At 52.6% G+C, this 19001-nt stretch overlaps 2 protein-coding genes across 4 annotated transcripts in view; one reads left to right on the top strand and one right to left on the bottom strand.

The window, feature by feature from the left end:
• LOC143174175 (uncharacterized) overlaps positions 1 to 19001 on the bottom strand; it is a 273986-nt gene that overhangs the window by 153405 nt on the left and 101580 nt on the right. The gene's annotated exons all lie outside the window — the stretch shown is intronic.
• Positions 2762 to 19001, top strand: part of LOC116424986 (uncharacterized) — a 92864-nt gene continuing 76624 nt past the window's right edge. The window contains exon 1 of one of the 2 annotated variants that reach the window (XM_076369591.1): positions 2762 to 3379. In XM_076369591.1, coding sequence (XP_076225706.1) covers positions 3269 to 3379 — 111 coding nt within the window. In that variant the 5' untranslated portion in view covers positions 2762 to 3268. The remainder of the gene's footprint in view (positions 3380 to 19001) is intronic. The other variant, XM_076369590.1, reaches the window with a different exon arrangement.

The following is a 19001-nucleotide window of genomic DNA, read 5'->3' as shown; positions in this document are numbered from 1 at the left end:
ACGCATTCATATCGCATTCCGACCCTCCGTTCGACCGGTGCCCGGTGTCCACGCGCCCGCTTGTACCTCGATGCACGGTCGCGCGAGCCGGTCGTGCCCCGAGCAGAGCGTCCGATGCGATCGAGGGACGGGCGCGCACCGAACATCGCGTCGGACGCGACGTCAGTTTGTAATCTGGCAAAAACCCTGTCCGACATACTCCGCCCGGTACAGCTACTTAGGTCCGGGCCGGGGAAAAGTGTGTCAGCGAACATAGGGGCCTCGGTGACGTAGCCGGCCAAGGCGGCGGCATTACTCGCCTCGCGGCGCGACACGCGTTTCGGCGTGTCACCTATCGCGTGTCACTCCCGCTCGTCTCGGTTGCGATTCGTTGCGGAACAGGGCTGCAAAAAAGGTGGCGGAAAAAGCCGTTGATGATCCACGGTGACAGCGTGTAATAAAGCAACCTGCCAGCTGGTAATTTATACCCTGGAATACATTTAGTCCCCGCGTTTCATGACTTCTCCGCGGTGCAGTTACAAAGTATACATTGTGGACGTAAGCGGTGGCTCGGGGGCAGTGTTATTAGCCTCGGAATTACATTAATTTGCATTACGCAGTCGTGAACTTGTTCTCGGAAACCGTGCCGGAAGACATTCGGGATCAATTGGCGGCGTATTATCTACGTGTCTACATAGAATATTACAAGTTAGCGGGCTGATCCCGAGCCCCGCAAGAAACGCAACGACGTTCGCGGAACGCTCGCAACTGTTAACCAGTCGATAATGATAAACATTTTCGTAGATGATACCCGGCATCATTGGAGACCCGTGGACCTCGGAGCCGAGTCTCTCCGCGCGGATAAGGAGCGTCGAGATAGGATCTTCGCGTTCTACTCGTGCGTGCGTTGGAGACTTCAACATCGCTGGGTAACGCTACACTTCTCTGTACACGGTAATGCTACCTTTCCGAGCCGGGATCAGATCAGCCTCCGTCAACTGAACTTCAGAAGCTGCATGGGAAAGAAGATCCGTATCCTTCTTAAAATACACAGTTCATATATCGATTCGAGTTAATGAAAGATCGTGTTGCACCGAGCGGACGTATCCTGCGAGAGAGTGCAACACTGTTGACGCAGCAATGACGGGCAACTCTAAAGTGCAACACGGTAGCAAATGTCGGGCATTCGCGACGGTTTCGTTCATGCGGAAAGAAACATCCGGATCGCCCAGCGAGCCGAGCGTTCGTCCAAGGGGCTCCGTAGGTTCGCGCACGAGGTCCGCGTCGTCCGGAGAGGCCGCCGCGCCGCCCACGTCGTCGCCGATTATCGGGAGGTATACGCGAAAGGTAAGGGCAGCCCGATCCGTGGATAACGATCGTTTATCGGCGCCAACGCGTGCTATCGTGCCCCTCCCGTCGACAGATCGATTCAAGGAAATGGAGAATTGCGGTAATTGCGATAAGTAACGCGATATACGCTCGTCTCGAACGGCGATCCCGGTACGCTCGCCGGAAAGGTGTTAATTCCCCGCGGCGGAGATTTACGACGCGAATCGATATCGCTCGCCGACCGTTCGCGCTCGATTTACCGGCGCGAATGAAATATCGCCGATGGCTCGCTAACGCGAGGGCTCATCGCCGTTTACATTTCCTCGGGGTGCGTTTACAACGCCGCCGAGACCGTACCGATACTCGATTTGCTCCGATACACAGAGCAGAAGATGTCGCTCCGAGGATACTCCGTTTCTGGTCTTAATCGAATAGCAGTAATATGAATCGTGACTCGGGCATTTATAATCCGCGCGGAGACTCGTAACGTGAATGCTGATATCTACTTCGCATCTGTAACGGAGATAATCAACTCGATCCGCTTGGTCGTGAACGGAAATCGATGAACAAATAACTGACTTCCTCGACAGGATAGCGAACGCTATTCGAACGACCAAGATTCCATAATGGCACTCGAAAAGGCCCCACCGCTGAATGGACGCAGAGTTTACAATAGCCGTTTAAAGTCGTCCCTTTGAAAGATTTGAACAGTGTTCCGCAACAAAGTGTCCCGGCAATACAAACGCGCCCCGAGCCACAGCGAGCGCTCGGTCCTCGGATCTTCGCGTTCGAGTACAAAGGTATGTTTCCCCGGCGCAGTTCGCGGAAAAAGATCCTGCGGCGAGGGGGGCGTGCAAACGGGGCACGAAGGGAGCAGCGTGTATGACGGAATATAAGTGAAATCGCAATAATTACCGGCGGCACGGCTCACAAATCCTGCAATACGGTAGTCGGGTAGGCGGTATGGCCTACCAACAGGCGCATACAGGTATACGCAAGCTCTTTGTCGGACGGAGGTGGAGTACGGGTTATATTGGCGCCACCTCCTGCACGGTTAAGCGAGCGACTAGGGCAGACTTACGCCTTACGCCTCTCTCTCTCTACCCCACCCTCTGTCTCGCGCCCGTGCACGCTCGCTCGTCCTCGCTCGCTCCCTCTTCCCGGCGCGTATCCCGTTCTCCGTCGCTCGACCGTCTCCCCTTTCTCCCTGTGCCCTCTTCGTCGCTCCCGTTGCTCGCTCCCCTCGTTCGCCCCTCGCGACACCTCTCTCTCGCTCGCTCCGGCCCCGCGCTGCTGCGTTCTCTCTCTCCTCTCCTACCTCTTCCATGTTTCGGTCGCTCGCTCGCCTGGCCGCTTGCTCGCTCGCTCGCCGGCTCGCTTGCTCGCTCGCCCGCTCGCGTCCCTCTCCGCCTGATGCTGCAACTCCGGCTCGGCTAACCCAACCTAACCCGCGGGCCAACTTCATTCCACGCCGACTGACCACCACCGACGGCCGTCGTCGTCCTCGACGCCGTCGTCGTCGTCATAGAACGCGGGTCACGCGACACGCTGCGTCGACACGGCTAGTTACGGTGTGTTCGTGAGTTCCTCTACGCCCCGCTTTTTTCGCGCGCGCGCCCACCCCTGTGCCGGCCGCCGCGAGCCCTCTCTCGAGCCCGAGGCCCCATCGCTCGCGGTGCTATCCCGATTCCAGTGACAGCCCTCCGACCACGGACGAAACCCGCCCGGCGAACGTGGGACAGAGATAGTGAGTGTCTCCGTGGTACCGGTTGTTTCGGTTCCTTCGGTTCCTTCGATTCCTTCGGTTCCGCGCGCCTCCGGAGAACGCGGATCCTGCCGCGGAAGACACGCGGCGACCGGAAGTTCGCGGCGAGCCGCGAAAGACAGCCGATTGATCCTGCCCCGTGCCGATCCCGTCACCAGCTTCTCCGCCGAACACGTTTCCGGAGGACGGACCGCCATGGACATATCGGAGGATTGCTGGGACCACGTGGGACTGCTCCAAGAGGTCTCCGGCTCGGAGCCACCCCCGCCGCCGCCTGCGCCCGACTTCCTAATTCAGCAACAGGAGGTGAGCTGCCCATTTCTTTTTCCACGCGACACCCCTTTCGTGCTGTCTCCGAGTCGGGAGTGTCGGGGCAAAGCGCGGCAGAGAGGGGTTTGTTTTGATTCCTTTTGCGTGGGCGATCCTACTGAAACCGGGGGTTTCTTTTAAGCTGACACTGGGACCACGTGGTCTGGCTGTAACTGTTATTCGAACGGCGTACGCTTCGTTTCTGTCAGGCTCGTCGAAGCTGTGGAAACATTGCGAACGCGCGAATTAAGTTTGATTAATCGTATCTCGTTGCTCTGTAATAAGTTCAACGAGGTTTTCGGCGAAGTTCCAAAGTTCTACACTTTAACAGTGTAGCGTAGTAGAAGAGGACTAGGATGTTACATTAGCGCCAAGTTTTCCAGGCAAATATAACATTGAAATAACTAGAAAGCTCCATTTAGAGAAGTCATCTTTAAGCTAATCCGCCGTGCACGGGTCGGCTGCGCGCTGTTATCGTAACGTTTCGTATAGCGTCGAGTTCGTTCCGGTTTGCGCCGAGTGCAGATCTTCCGCGAAATCCAACGGAAAAATTCCGAGCGTCTCCGAAATTGATAGCGCCGCTTTCGTTCCTCTAATTCGACTTTCACCGTGAATACTTGACGCGCGCAATCGTAGAATCGATATTTGGATCGCACGAGAAAGATCGGCAAAAAAGCGCACGAACGTTTTCTATTCTCGGGAACGCCGATTTATATAACGGGCATCCATTAACGAACTTCGATTACAGATATGAAATCAAATATCTGTTGGCCTCTAATTGGCACATTATAAATTAAAACCGCTTTGCCGTGCACGCGATCACCGAGCTAATTTATCCGACGTTTCGATGCATCGACATTCCGCCGTTCCTCCTGCGGCATGCCGCACGAGGAGAACGACACCGAGCCAATTTTACCGAATTAATTATGTACATCCACGAAATTCCTCGACATCGTGAATTATCCGCCCCGACTTTCGCAACCTCGAAAGTCCGCAGTAACGACTTCCGAGCGAGTTCTTTTCTGACTTGCCCCTGCCTAATGGAACTTTGTAGGTGGCCGATCTGAATATTACGTGATGCGATCTGCCGGAGTAATTACCGACTCCGCGCACATAACGTGGGAAGTTGTAAAAATATGGACTCATAGTTTCTTTACGTTTCATATCGCTTGTTTGGTTTAATAAGTTTCGAAAGCGGGGAAGGCGTTCATTTTGCAACCTAGATTGAATGCGTGTTTAACTTAGGACGTAGAAGTCATTTCCATTATGTAATTTCATTGGGAACTCTTCTTACGCGCATAAGTGTTGCAGCTTTCGACGTCTAAACATCTTCTAAGTCCTTGAGTATTCTGGAATCCAACAATTTTAACCAATTGCTGAATTCTATATCGAATTCCTGAATGGGTACTAAAAGAAAGGTCGCTCGAAATCTATTAAAGTTACCACCCGGTTGCACTATTACACGGATCTATCAATTAAGCAAGCCAACTTCGTTTCACCGAAGCACCCAACGTGTTCCATATTCCGTGAGCCATCATTAGCTCGTCGGTTCACCGAAACCGTGACGTTTCGAAGCGCGGAACGTGACGGGAGTGTAGAAAAGCTCGCAGCCGCTTCGGAATGGTAACCGGACCGTCAGCCGTCCTTCTCGATTTCGCTATTTGCCTAAACAAAACCGATAAGGAGGAGCTACAATAGTCCTTCGCCGAGTGTATCGTTTGTAGTTTCGACTGGTTACCTATAACCACATTCACGAACAGCACAGCAGTGTCGAAAATAAAACGGGAACAGACGGGCACTGTTGAATTAGGTTCTCATTCCTCTCGTCAGCATTCTCGTCTGAGACTCGGAATATCAATAAACGGAGAACAAGCGCGGCGAAAAGTGCGTTGGCGACGGTGAACGGGCGCAATCAGCGGCGATGGGGGAGGAAGAAGGAGTCGAGCGGAAGAAGATGCAGCTCATTCCGTTTCAATTTCGTGGTTCCCATGTAACAAGGTATCGCGAGAGAAGGGCACGGGTCCATAGGCCGTTCGTTACGGTGCCCTGTAATCAGACGGGAAATTATAGGCATTTAGTCGGGCATGAATGAGCGGATAGGAAAGTTTAAGAAGATATCAGTGGCATCGGGGCGTCCGAGGCGCGTGCACTCGGCCCGGCTCCCTCTTCCGCGGCCTTTCCTCCCCTATCCTGCCCCGCCGCCAATTTCTCGGGGCACCTGCAGCTGCGATGCAGCCCCGATCGAGGCCCAGATTCACCGTCGACGTAATATATAATATAATATAATATATATTTATATATATTTTGGCTTCTTTCCCCGAGCGAACGACGCCGGCACGTTTCGCCAGCTCGATGCGGTGGTCGGCGCGCGCAAAATTCTGGGACACGAAACTGTATCGACGTTAATTCGTCTCGGCGGGTACGGGACGGTAATAACCGCTGCAACATAAGTTGCAATCAGCTGTCTATCCGTATGGGTGTGTTGCGCCGCGGCGCGGCACGCACACCCGCCTCGCAGCATTATTATGATAAACGATTATACTCGTGCGTGTATACACGGACGCGTTGATTGCGCGCAGCCCCGCAGAATCCGCGTTCCCGCTGTTATTATTATTAAATTGCTTCCTTAGTGCACGCGAAGAATTATAAACAACCGATCGGCCGCGGACGCGGCCGGGACTCAGCCATGGAAATTTCCTTGCGGGGATTTTAATACACGGCCAAATTAAAACATTAAAAGGTACCAGCCGGGCCGGCGACGCGCACTCAAATTGCTCCCGAAAGGAGCACGGCCAGATTACGGTGCAAATTGCGGCGGCGAGTCGCGAGTCCGATGGAGCAGGCTTGCAAATGAGCACCTTTTTAGACGGGATACTCGGCGACTGCCGATCGATCTCCGGGTCATTGTCGTGAGCCTTTTTTGCGTACCACATACTGGTCTATCGCGAGCGTGAATAATTTATATCATCGCCATTGATACTCTGGATTTACCGGTCAACCAAATTGGCCGGCACCCTGAGTTTCTCAATCGATTCCTCGATACGGCGGCCTCGCGGTATCTATAATTGTGGAACAAGAAATTCGAATGCATCGCGAACCTCCTTGACACGGCTATATTATTAAGACTACATAAGTAACGACGATGTAGAGATAACCAGCCGACGGAGGACATTTCGACGGGGACGCGTGTAAATCGTCTGGAAAGCGTTCCGATAAAGGTTCGCCTGAATCGCGCGAAAAAATCAAACGATCGGGAGGAAGATAACGCAAATGACCAGTATCGAAGTGGAGGTGAATAACGAGCTCAATTAAAGACGCCGTGTGCCGTACCTGTTCGGTCTCGATCGGGGACAAATATCGGTTCCAGCTGCACGTGAAAAATACTCGGGCCGGTCGATGCCGATCAGGCCCGCACCTGCGTCCGAAATAGTTCGCCTCGGAAGGCCGCGTTCGTCCCTTGGCTGACTCCTCGCCCGCTCACGTATGTGTTTCCCACGGCGGGCCAGGATGGGCCCGTGTGGGAATATCGGGGCTTATTACTCGCGCATAGGCAACACGTTCGATCGTCGATCGGCCGTCGATTTTCGTATTCCTTCCTCGTGTGCGTTTTCTCCTCGTTGCGCCCGCCCCTCTTTCCTGCCTCTCCTTCCCTATTTCTGGAAAGAAACCCTCTTCGCGTCGCTTTCTCTCTTTCTCCTTTCGTTTCAGCCATCTTCTTAGTATTCCTCTTTTCCTTCGCCAGACATGTCATCTAAAGAGAGACGACACGTAAAGTGTCCGATGCACGCTATCAACCTGATCTCTATCCATCCTCGGTTCGATCAAATATTCTTCGGTTTGCTTGTAACGCGTGTGTTTACACCATGAATCCTTGCCTGATGTCGCACTGTCGCTGCTCGTCGAAAACAATAGACGGAGAAAGAATGTTTAGCGGACCGACAGCTTGTATCGGGCCAGAAGATTCACGCGGCGGTGCTTTCTGAATTTTCCGACGATCGACGATCGCATTTTCCCTTTATCCGTCGTCGATCCCCCTCCATTCGATCCGAACGCACGGGAGGAAGAGACCAATCCCTTGGTCGTTGAATAGGGTGCGCGTTCCCCGTTGCACGCGACATTCCTTCGTGCACGGTACGCGGTCTTTTAGGTCCCGTTCACACCGAAAACTGTAGAGCCGAGCAGAAAAACGCGATCCGGCCGACTCGAGGCTCCGAGGCACGTACTCGCGTTCGTGAGAGAACTCGGCCGATTCGTACGATAACGACAGCGTACGGGCTGCTTCCGAATTGCTGTTTTCGCTCGGACACCGGCCGGGCATCGTCGTGAAAATGAAATGAGAAGTGGAACGAGGCTGGCTGGCTGGCTGGCTGGCTGTCTCGCGGCCGTGCGATTCCCGCGGAACGTCCACGGAATTCCACGCGACTTCCAAGACGGATTGCGAATTGCGACGCTCGGCTTCTGATCCCCGATGCAAAGTGTCCTGCGTCGCGAACACCGATTGCTCTTTTCCTCCTTATGCCCCCATCCGCGGGAGATGGATTCCGTCGCTCGATTGGAATTCACCGCGCGCCGCGACGTCGAGTGTTCATTGTCGGGAAAATGAGAAACGATAATCGAGCCTGCGGCTGTTCTGCGACGCGAACGAAATTTATGTGCTCGTCCGGGATCCAGTTGGGCTGTCCCGCGATGTACGCTCGGCCAGCGTTCGAACGCGGGAAGACAGCAGGTACTTAGAAATGAAAATCGCACGGCGAAGTGAATATAAAACGCGAGACACCCAACATTAATGTCTTTTACGGCGGGCAGAGATTGATCGCGGCTTTAAAGACCTCTCCTTTATATAATTTTTATCGTGTAGTTCGGGCTGTCAACAGCCATTGTTCCGGGATCGTTCTGTTCGCCGATTCCCGGGCTACAAGCTGACTGACACTCTATCAACGGAATCTTTACATTTCGCTCGCTTAATGGGAGCGTTCTAACGGAAGTATCGCCGGCGCGTCAAACATTCGTGTGACAACGGTAAAGTGGAAGTTCGCGGTGCATAATTAAACCGCTTGTGTATACTCCGAGGTGAATGCAATTGTCGTGCGAACATTCTCGGCGTATCGATCAATAATCCCGGCAATCCATTCTTATATCTCGTTCTGCCGACGAAAATCTTCTCCCCGGGCCGTTGCGAGGTGATTTAAAAGTCGACGACGAGTAGCCGGGAAAAAACGCTCCCAAGATCGCGCGGCTTCATCTCTCCTTCGGCCGCGAAATGTAGGCGTAGCGAAATCGGCAGCGTATATCAGGTAATCGCGGCTATCCTGACGGTAGACCATTAATGCATTTCATCCTTATCAATGGCGGCCGCTCGTGACAATTATTTTTCCCTTAATGTCGCCTCTAAATATCTCCGGGGACAGTTTATGTCCTCGCATTAGAACTGGCGCGCAACCGCTCCACGATACGACTCCAGATTCGAGCGTAAACCGAGCGACAAGATTCCCGGTGAAATTTATTAGGTAGCTATAAATTATGGCGCGGTACACCTGTGCTTTACCGCGTCCAGACTTGTCTCGAGCCCGATCACTCCGAACCGTCTCTTTATAGCCCTCGACTTCTACTTCCGGCCGGCCAAGGAACACCCTTGACCGGAGACCAGTGATATCAGTGCTCGAATCCTCACGGTTACTTTCGAATAGCGAGCGAGGAGAGGCGGCGGCCACCTCGTTATCCGGCTGATCTTGACGTTTCGGCCGTAGCCCATGGGATACGTCGCACCTTTAGTTCTTTAATCCTCGCCAGCTGTAGTGTCGGCTCTTAATTCCTTTAGGACCAGATCTCATCGCGGCGTATTAATTAAGGGTGATTAACAGTCGGCGGTTCGAGGGCTTGGTCATCCGATCGGTCCTCTCCTATGCTAGGAGGACGCGATAGATACTTCGAAGCCGCGTTTCTATCGTTTCTACACCTGTTACGTGCGCCTTCGGTATCTCTCCAATTGTGGCAACAATGTCCGGGCTCCTCGGGAATACCTGTGATACTCGCCCGGTAACTCCGATAACAGTTTCTTTCGCTCCCGTTTCTCTTCTAAGGAACGCGGACGTGTTTTATAGGAATTTTGCGCCGTGTACACCTGTTACCCGTGTACGCTATCTCTCGAAACGAAGTAACAGTTTCGTAGCTCCTTGGAAATTCCGGGATGCGATTAATCACGGGCCGTTGATTGCATTCGAACCGACGAAACTCTCCCCGTGGATCGTATTCCGTGAGACGTCGCGTCGCGTCGCGTCGCGTCGGCTGTACACAAGTTCGCCGTGGCAGCGTGGTACGTCTCCGAGCGTATTTAACCGCCATCATTTGCCAGCTTCGAAGGTCGTTGGAACCAGACAGATAATGCCTGTCTCGCTTAATACCGGCTGTCTTGCTAAGTGACCTATTTCGTGGATTCCTTGGAGTGTAATGTCTCAGTGCGCGCTATTGTCTGTTAAACTCGAACGGACGACAGGGTAATGGCGCGCTTTACGATTCAGAGATTTAATATTCCGCCGGGGTAAGTGGCTGCGCCGAAGCGCTTTACAACCGCTAACCAGATTTACCATCTACAGCGCTATTTACCGTCCCGCTCGGACTTGCCAAAAGCGTAAATCAATTCGGGGGGGGGTGGCTCGAGAGCGATCGCGTCTTTGCGGTTTCCGTAAACACGCGGATTTATCGTCGGCGTTCGGCTCTGTCCTCTCCCATTTTTCATCCACCGAGCTTAACGTTAATATTCCGTCAACCTCGAACGGTCCGTGCAATGAAAGGACCATTTCCACGTAACCTCCGGGCGACACGGCCAGAAGCAAAACGAAGCCCGAACAGAACTCTCGCCGGGAATTCGATCACACGCGAACATTACTCTCGATCATCGTCACCGGGCTCCCTGACAGTCCCAAAGATCCTCGCTCGCAGCTTCGGTGCACCTTATTCAATCGGTCGAGACATTCACTTTTCCATTCACCGCGAGGCACCGTTCGCAGCCGCGCATACGTAATTACAACCCCATATACGATAAAATATGAGCGCAGTTAATCAGCCTCGCCATATGCATCCCCGAGGAAAGAGAGAAAGAAATTACACCGGCATCAATCTCCACGGAATCGGGCAGAATGATCGCGAGATCCACGGGGCGATACGATACATCGTCTCCGTTGAAGCTGAATTTCGTACCGCGCGATACTTATCTTCCCACAATCTGGCGACCCACGCGGAGAGGGCTCCCACGGCGCGGGGGTGCAGGCGTGGGGGAAGACGCGGCTAGGTCCATCGGCCGTTTCGTCTCGATGATATCTCCTTTTCGGAACGGGGAGGCTCGTTGCTTTGGTTCACACGGATGTAACAGGCCGGTATTCCGCGAGCGCGCAGGATACGCACTTGTCGCTCGCCACTTGTCGCCCCTTCCTGCCTCCAGCCCTCTCCCCAGGCCAGCCCCTACAGCGCCAGCCTCGGATGGAGGCTTTCTTCGGATGGAAACACGCGACACGTGCATCCCGTATCGACTGGACACGTGCAATGCACCGTACGCTTCCACGCTCGCCGCAACCCCCATATCGATGGTCCGCTCTCTCTCCCTCTCTCTGTCTCTCGCCATCGTCGCTCGAGTACGTCGACGTTTTCCGCTGTAATAACAACGGCTGTCGGCGATACGCGCCACTAAAAGCAATCGTCGCATCGTTAGAACGGTGGAATCATCGGCGGACGCTTCCTTATGGGCGTTCGTGAATGTCGCGAATATCTTTTGATTCACGCTGGTGCTCGACCGGGAATTATTCCATTGAAAATTTCTTAGCGTAAACGTGGAATGAGACGGGCGACGGTACCAGTGGACCGAGGAATTACAGGTTAGAGGATGAAAAGTGTGATTTACGGCTCGCGAGGGTGCTGAAGGAGATTACCGAGGGAACTTTTTAATTTAGGAGCATATTAACATGGAACGTAACGCTTCATTTGATCGTAGTTTCGCTATATTTCACAAGGGAAAGAGCGTGTTGACGATTTCCATAATCACCGTCGCAATGCAAATATTCGTTAAGTGGACACGGGGAGGGGCCAAGAAAAAACTTTGAAATTTCCGTGCGACGCGCGGCCGGTTCAAGGGCCGCGGCGACCACTTGTTGCTAAAAAAGATTGCATCCCCGAAGCGCACGATTGAAAGGCAAGAAACAGGATATCGATATTGGGGAGAAGAGCGATTCCCCGGAGTCGGCCGGACCAGAAGCGAGCGTACCGGGTGATGAAGCAATCGGGGAATGATTATAGCACCGGTCCGGCCGCCCGGACGCGCGTTTATCGCCTGTAATCGTAACTCTTTTAAAAACTCGTCGACGGTAACAGGCACACGCAAGACCGCGTTCCACGAGCCGTGACACGGGGCAGTTCGATCCTTCCAGCGAGCGGTAAAAATCTTTTCTATGTCGCTGCGGCCGGTATCACGCACACCGTGTCCCGGAGCTGCCTCTCTATTTCCCGAGAACCTCGCTTTCTCCCCTTCCGTCCGCGTCGCTTTCTTTTTCCCCCCTCGCCCCCCGCACCGCCCCGGTGTTCCGTTCCCTTTGACTTCTGGCGTTCCCAGGCCGGAGGAGCCCTTCCCGTGTCGCTCCTTTAAAAGTTTTCGACCCTCGGCGTGAACGGCGCTCGCCGCGAGAAGGGGTTCCCCCGTTCTAATTGAACGAACCACCCTCCGCCAGCCACGCTCCCCGCCACGAGGGTGAGTTTATCTCGACGCGCGTTAACGCGCCGGCACGTACAAGTGGGAGTGCGTAGAAAGCAACTCCGCCTTTATTCCGGCCACGGTGTATACGTACGGACGCTCGCGGCTCGGCGCCTTCGCAGGCCGCTTTATTAAGCGGGAGGCGCCGCACGCGGCCCCCGAGTATTTTAACGCAACAGTTTGCGGTCCAGCCTCCCTCCGCTTCGTCCCCGATGGGACGGATCCGTGCTGCCGGCAGCCAATTTTCCTTTCCCAGCCGCTTCTATGGGACGTCACGCGAGAATTTAGCGACATTCTTGCACGAGATTGCGCGGTTTCGACGCCCGGGGACGGGGAAGGGACCTGTTCAAGGGTGGACGCCTGCTTTGTTGCGAAGAAACGACGGTCGTTTTCACGGCGGAACACTCTTCCGACGCATTGTTAAGTTGCTATAAATGAATTTAGCTGAGCCGAGCGGCGCCAAAGTTCCCGATAATCGTTACTCCGCGTTAGGAACCAATTACCCGGGAGCTTCGACAAAGAAATACCAGCCGGATCAACGAACCCGATTCTTCTGGAACCCCCTAGCTTCGCGCGCAGTCAACCTGTTTCACCGATATCGGTCGCAGCCTAGAAAACTCTATTCCAGGTTGCTAAAGCTCTTTATGATTTCTAAAGGCTTCCGGATCGACGAAGTGCTTCTGCCTCGGCACACTCGCGCGCGCGATCATTTCGAGCAAAGAGACGGAGAAAGAGGGCGAGCGAAAAGGGGCGTGGGACTGGGAAAAACGAGGGTGGATGGAGAGAGAGTAAGAGAGAGAGAGAGAGAGAGAGATCGCAAGGTGGAACGGTCGACATGACAGAGGAGGTGTACCAATGAGCCGGATGGAAAACGACCCTCGTCCGTGGGGGTTAGCCGGGCTCTCTCTCCCCCGGTTTCCTTCCTTCCTTCCCAGCCAGCCAGCCACTTTCCCGCTTATTCAGCAATGATTCAATTCGGATGTGCTTTTTACGCCCGGCAGCGGCGTCGATAGCGTCGGTGGGTGGTTACCGAGTCGCGGTTGCAGTCTAGCTAACCGAAAAGGGGAACGGAACAGGGGGATGACAGAAGGAAAGGCTGCGGGGGGGGGGGGGGGGCGAATGGAAGAAGGGACGCCCGAGTTATCCCCGCGCTGAAAACAGATTGCCTGGCATTCACTCCGCGCCACCCTCCTTTCGCCCTCTTTCGCTTCGTTTCGCCTCCGAGACCCGTCAGAGAAAAACTGAGAGCGGAGGATAGAGTCGGCTAACCAACAAGTCGTTCCTTTAATTCGACTTTCTCCTCTCTCTTCCGCCACCTCCGGTTTGCCTCGACCCTCTGTTCACCGTGATCTCGATCCTCGTCACCTGTCCGAATCCTTTTTTGCCCCTCGTCGGTGCTCGCGTGTTACCACGAGGTTTTATCGATGGAATCCGCTTAATTTTTATGTATATCGGGGGCATTTTATTGATCTGCTGGAAGAATGTGTTTCGAGATTTTTCTGTTTCTTACGCGATACCCGGCTCGTTGTTTATCCTTTGCGATCGAATACTGCGATAACGGTGACTTTTAACTTTGATATCTAAAGTCAGATTTCTGCTGTTTTGGTGTTTAAAAGATTGATGAATAATTTGGTATTTTATTAGGAAAGTTTCCGGGAATTTAAACGTTTCTCGTACGCTAAGAGCTGGTAACCGATGAACAGGGATAACTGGGATAAGGAATATTTAATGTTCTAGATATCGAGCGGAATGGTAAATGAGAGGCGATGATTGCGTCGGATACTTTATTCATTCGTTAATTCAATTATTTATCGTAATTGGGCAAGATTGAAGTCTCACGTGTCTACTGCCAATATCACGAAGGAATGGTCGCGAATAGGGTGCCATTTCGAAGAAAGGTCGCCCGGAGCTGTCGATTTAATTAAAAACTCGCCCGGAGCTCGTGTTAAAACGTTGTCCCTTCGTGAATAGAGGTATCGTTGGCCTGTCCTCCGCCGGCGGTCGGTCCCCGAATGAAAAAGCGCCCTTTCTCGAGAAACCGTAATGACGGGGCCGAACACCGGGCCCGCACGCACGCTTAATTCCCTTTCTCGACAAAGTATATCGCGAAACCGCTCGATGTAAATCAGTAGATATTCGCTGCAGGGCCAGATCATTTACATGTGCAAATTTTTACGAATGCAATCGTAAAAGCTGTGAACCTCTTGTTCCGCCTTAAAATTACTGCAACGTTATTGTGACGGAATTACAGGGAACCGAGGATTTGAAAAGGTAAATAAGTGGTTGAACAGTTGTATTAATTTCTGCTTTGGAAATCACTATCTACCATCGCGTGTCTTCAAAAGTTCGAATTGCTACTTCGGCAGGTGAAGTATTATTGCTTGATAACAGTGAATTTCGCTGTTAGCGACTGAAGATTTCTAATCGCATAATGTATGCGCGACAGTGCATCATTCGAATCGACTGTGCATTAAACTTTTAAAGGTGACGAACGGAGACTTGTTTTTCTATAAAATTTATTCAATTAGAATAACTTAATGAATTCAAAAAATTCTAAGATCGTCGATCTTAAATCTGTCTTTATCAAGTATACAATCCATAAGGAAACAATGGACCATTCGATGTATTACGCAACAATGTCCACGTTTTTTCCTCCACCTTCACGGTGTTCCGCTCCCGACGATAAAAGCAAGTCGGCGTGACACAAAATCATTTTTCTTCGCGAAGAATCAGATCTCGGGAAGTAGCCTTGGGCTGTCAATTGGCTTTCGCCCAAACCCACAGGCCGCGTAACAAAAAAGCGTTCTCGGATATCTCAATTGAATCTCGTATCTTCGATACTCCATATAAAGAACAAGCTTTTACAGCAACACGCTCTGCTCTATCTCCGGAGGTAGGCTGAAAGGGAACGCGTCAAGGAGGATCGCACCTGCGCGCAAAATCACGCGAAGGCTCGACGTCGATAATGAGCCATTTTACGGGTCCGAGGAACGGAAGGAGTAATACGATCGTAGCTCCAGGTCAGAAGGCGACCGCGAACGATCGTTGAGACGCAGACCGATCGACGTTAAGAAACATTAATTCTCAATTCTTCCAACACACAAACGCGAAGTCTGTTGCTCGTCGCATATAAAATGCAACATGTTCCTAAAATAATTTAAAAAAATAGAATCACGATTAAAGATAGCTTTTTCCACCAAACACTATAAAAATCACTACACTTCGAATATTTCGTACAGAGTAGCCTTCAAAAGTTCTCGGTCAGATCATTTTAGGAACTTTCCTTGCATAATAAAGGCTTTCAGAACTTTCCGTTATTACGACACTATTCACTAGCCGTACCCTTTGCAATAATGACAGCAGCACATCAATGCGGCATGGACTCGATTCCACGAACAATCTAGCCGGGAACTTTCGAACGCCACCGTTCCCTCGTATCGCACGAAATCTGTGCACTAGGCACTCTCCAATTTGCAGTGAACGCCTAAAAATTAGCCGATCGATCTCCGCTACCTCGGTCGGAGATATTATTTCTCGAGAAAACAAACGATCGCTCGCGCCGATAATGTTCCTCGTTCTCGAGGCTCTGTCTCTCCGGAGCGAACGACCGCTCGTCGAGGCGGTGCGTGCAGATTTTTCCGACGCTATCACCGGGCGACTATCGCGACGAGGGTATGTGTAAGAGGCGAGTGTATCGCTGGCAGCGGCCGGTTGCGAAGGGCTCGCTCGAAAATCAAAGGGTGTTGGGAGGGCTGGCGTGCGCTCGATTGACGTGACGTAATACGATGGCTCACATGTAACAACGAAAGCATCGGTCCCACTCGGTCAGTCGCATATTAATACCTGGGACCGTGTAGCCAGGAGCGGGCAGCTGCCGGCTCGTTTGCAGCACGCGATACTCGCGCTCTCACCTGTAACGTATATCTCGACCCCTCCCCCCGCGCGCCCTCGCCTCGCCACGATCCCGACTAACCCCAACGTGTACGTCACACATGCACGTGCACACTCTCTCATTCCCGCTCCCCCTGTCTTCCTTCATTCCCCGTCCTATCTCCTCCTCTCGTTCGTGCTCGTATCTATCTCCGCGAGGAGCACTCGAAATTATTATTCCCGCTCGCCGGCTAAAGGCCCCCGTATCTCGCTCGCTTAATGTGTACAGGGTGTTCCGATATTCGAGCACGAGGCGGAGGTGATTTCTCGCCGGGGATATATTGAGGCGGACCCGACGATTCCGCAGTGAAATAAGCCCGCGTCAATGAAACACGGTTATTGCTCGTCTTATGCGGGTCGATTCTCATACCGCCGATCAAACTCTGTCGATACCTTCCACGAACGGGATTAAGGGGTACGAAACGCTCGCGCGTAAGCCTGGTGGAGGTCTTAACGCATCTTCTATGCGGTTTAGACGTATCGATCTGTCTTCGAGCTTCGGCCTGACAGTCCTCGCGTGCCTGCGTGGAATTACAGGGAAATCAAATTCAGGATTAAATCGAGGAAGAGGAAAATTAAGGGTGAACCATGGAATTATCGAGAACCAGCTTGGATATCGATCCTTCGCTCTGATTTTTCATTTTCAATGTGATGTTCAATTTCCTTTTTCTGTGATTCAACTTTGCATCTGGTTAAGTACTGCGAAGCTGACAAAAGTGGAATCTTGAAGGCAGATGGATCTCAAGTTCCAACCGAAACATGGGTACACGAGCATGCGTCTGCTCGTCTCGGTCGAGGGAAACGCATCGCGATGCGGCTTAATCATTCACACGAGCAGCACGACAGTTGGGCGATTATCGGCGGAAAGTCGCGAATCCGCGAGGATGAAGGCCTGTCCGGTTATCCGAGGGGAGAGAGTAATTTGCCAGGGTGGATTCTTTCTATAAATAGAGGTGATTTTCTCGATAAAAGGAGAATCGCGGAGAAGATCGTGGCGCGTCCCCGGAGCGGTCGCATAAGCGCGTCGTAGCGATTTCGATCACGCACTACACCCCGGCCCGCCCAGTGATCGATGATCGTCGCGGACCCGGCTCTGGGAACGTTTCAGGCCGTCCCATTGACAAAGAATATCGACGGCCGTTGCGAAATCGAGCGGTGGCGCGCACGGCTCCTCGACAATCGAGGCACGATCGCGCTTAAACGATTGATAAAAGCTGCCGGATCGATCCATCATGATGCTCCGCTCGTCGCGAGTCCCGGCCGACGCGGCGCGGCGACTCGGCCGAGATAAAAGGAAAAACAACGGGCAAAAGGAAAGAGGACGGAGTAGGTATATATAGAGGCGAGCCCGGCGCTCGGTCCACCGAGATAATTTGTATTGCCTCTCTTGATCGAGTCATCGTCGTCGATCGGTTCGAACCGGCCGCAGCTAATTATTATTCTCGATGATAAATTAATACCGCTTAATATAGGCGGCGCGCAGCTTCCTGTGGCTTCGCCGCGCGATAACAGGCTAGACGATGTTTCGCGAACATCGGCTGCTTTAGGATTCGAACTTCGAAAAAGGAGCGAGCACCGATGAGCTGTGGGAACTGGAAATCTTGAGGATAACACGGTTATAAACTAAAGTGAAGAATAACGCCTTCCTAATTATTTACTAATTCCCAGGAGAAGTGACGTTCGTTCGATTAGATCTTGGATATGAAAAAATAATGACCCAGTAAACCTAGCGTTAATCTCGGAACCACTTTCCCCGGCGAACGTTTTCGCAAAATAGAAAACCGAGGCGGCGAGAGTTGGATTCGGTTGACATTTCGAGCACAATGGTTCCGAAACGAAGTTAAATCAGCCGACGCACGGTGGAAACTCCTTCTTGCGAGCCGAGTAGAATAGAAAGAGATATGCAAAAGAAGCAGCCAGAAGCCGATCCGCAGTGCTGCTCCGAAGAAAGGAGGCCGTACTCCCGGTGCTCTTCTTACCGATTCTTCACGGTGACCCGATATCAGCTCGCGTACGCGTGTACTCGGTACCGAACATAATGCCTGTTCGGGCCACGCCGGCACGATAAATTATCGTAAACGCATGTTAACCGCCCGCCTTGGATATTTGTTAACAGGTTAGAGTAGGCGGCGCGTGTGTACTCTCGTTCCGTCGTTACACGTACGTTTATACGCGCATAAAACGTGGTCGGTTATGGTCGGGGCTCCTCCGAGCCGCGTCCCCTTCCTTCCTCTCGAAAGGCCAGACCCGTGTCGCCGTCTTTTCATCCCCGATACCCACGGATAAGTCTCCCGCCGTCTACGTGTTGCTAATCGAGGCGAAAACTGCCGCACCGCTCCCGGGAACCTGATATTTTCCCGACATGCGCCGCGAGGAACGTGCCAAATATGCGTTTCTCCGTGTTTGCGCTTGGTACCGGAACGCGTACGTGCCCGGTGTTCCATCTCCGGGACGAGCCACTCCGAGATTTCATTTGATAGTTTCCAACGAGTGTTCCCACTTTTCGACACGACCGTTTTTTCCGCCGTTATTGGGGCCCCTTCGCTTTTTCCGCCGGTGCCGAGAGCGTTCCCCAGCGTTCTCGTCGTTGCACGATTAAACTCCGTTTAGAGTGATTCGGTAACGATAAGGAAGTTGCAGGATAGACGGTAGCAAACCGAATCGCGTTCCGTTCGATGGCAGTTTCATCGTTCGAATCTGTTTTCTATGCAGCGACAACTTTTACTCCGTTTAGCATTTCTTCGGACCGAATAGCAAACCTATATTCGAGTGCTATGTGGACCTTTATTCGGGCGTCCAGCAGAGTCGGCTACAAGCAAGTTTAACGCGCAATGTCACGGATGATTTATATTCCGACGGTAATTACCGCGCTCCGGAAGATCGGAAAAAAGAGGAGAAATAATGTTGTAACCAGGATGAGGATGAACTGCTGTCGAAGCGATACGAGATCCC

This window comes from Nomia melanderi, chromosome 7 (genome assembly GCF_051020985.1).
Source record: "Nomia melanderi isolate GNS246 chromosome 7, iyNomMela1, whole genome shotgun sequence".
NCBI classification, from domain to species: Eukaryota; Metazoa; Arthropoda; class Insecta; order Hymenoptera; family Halictidae; genus Nomia; species Nomia melanderi.
This window is presented reverse-complemented; position numbering and strand designations above follow the sequence as displayed.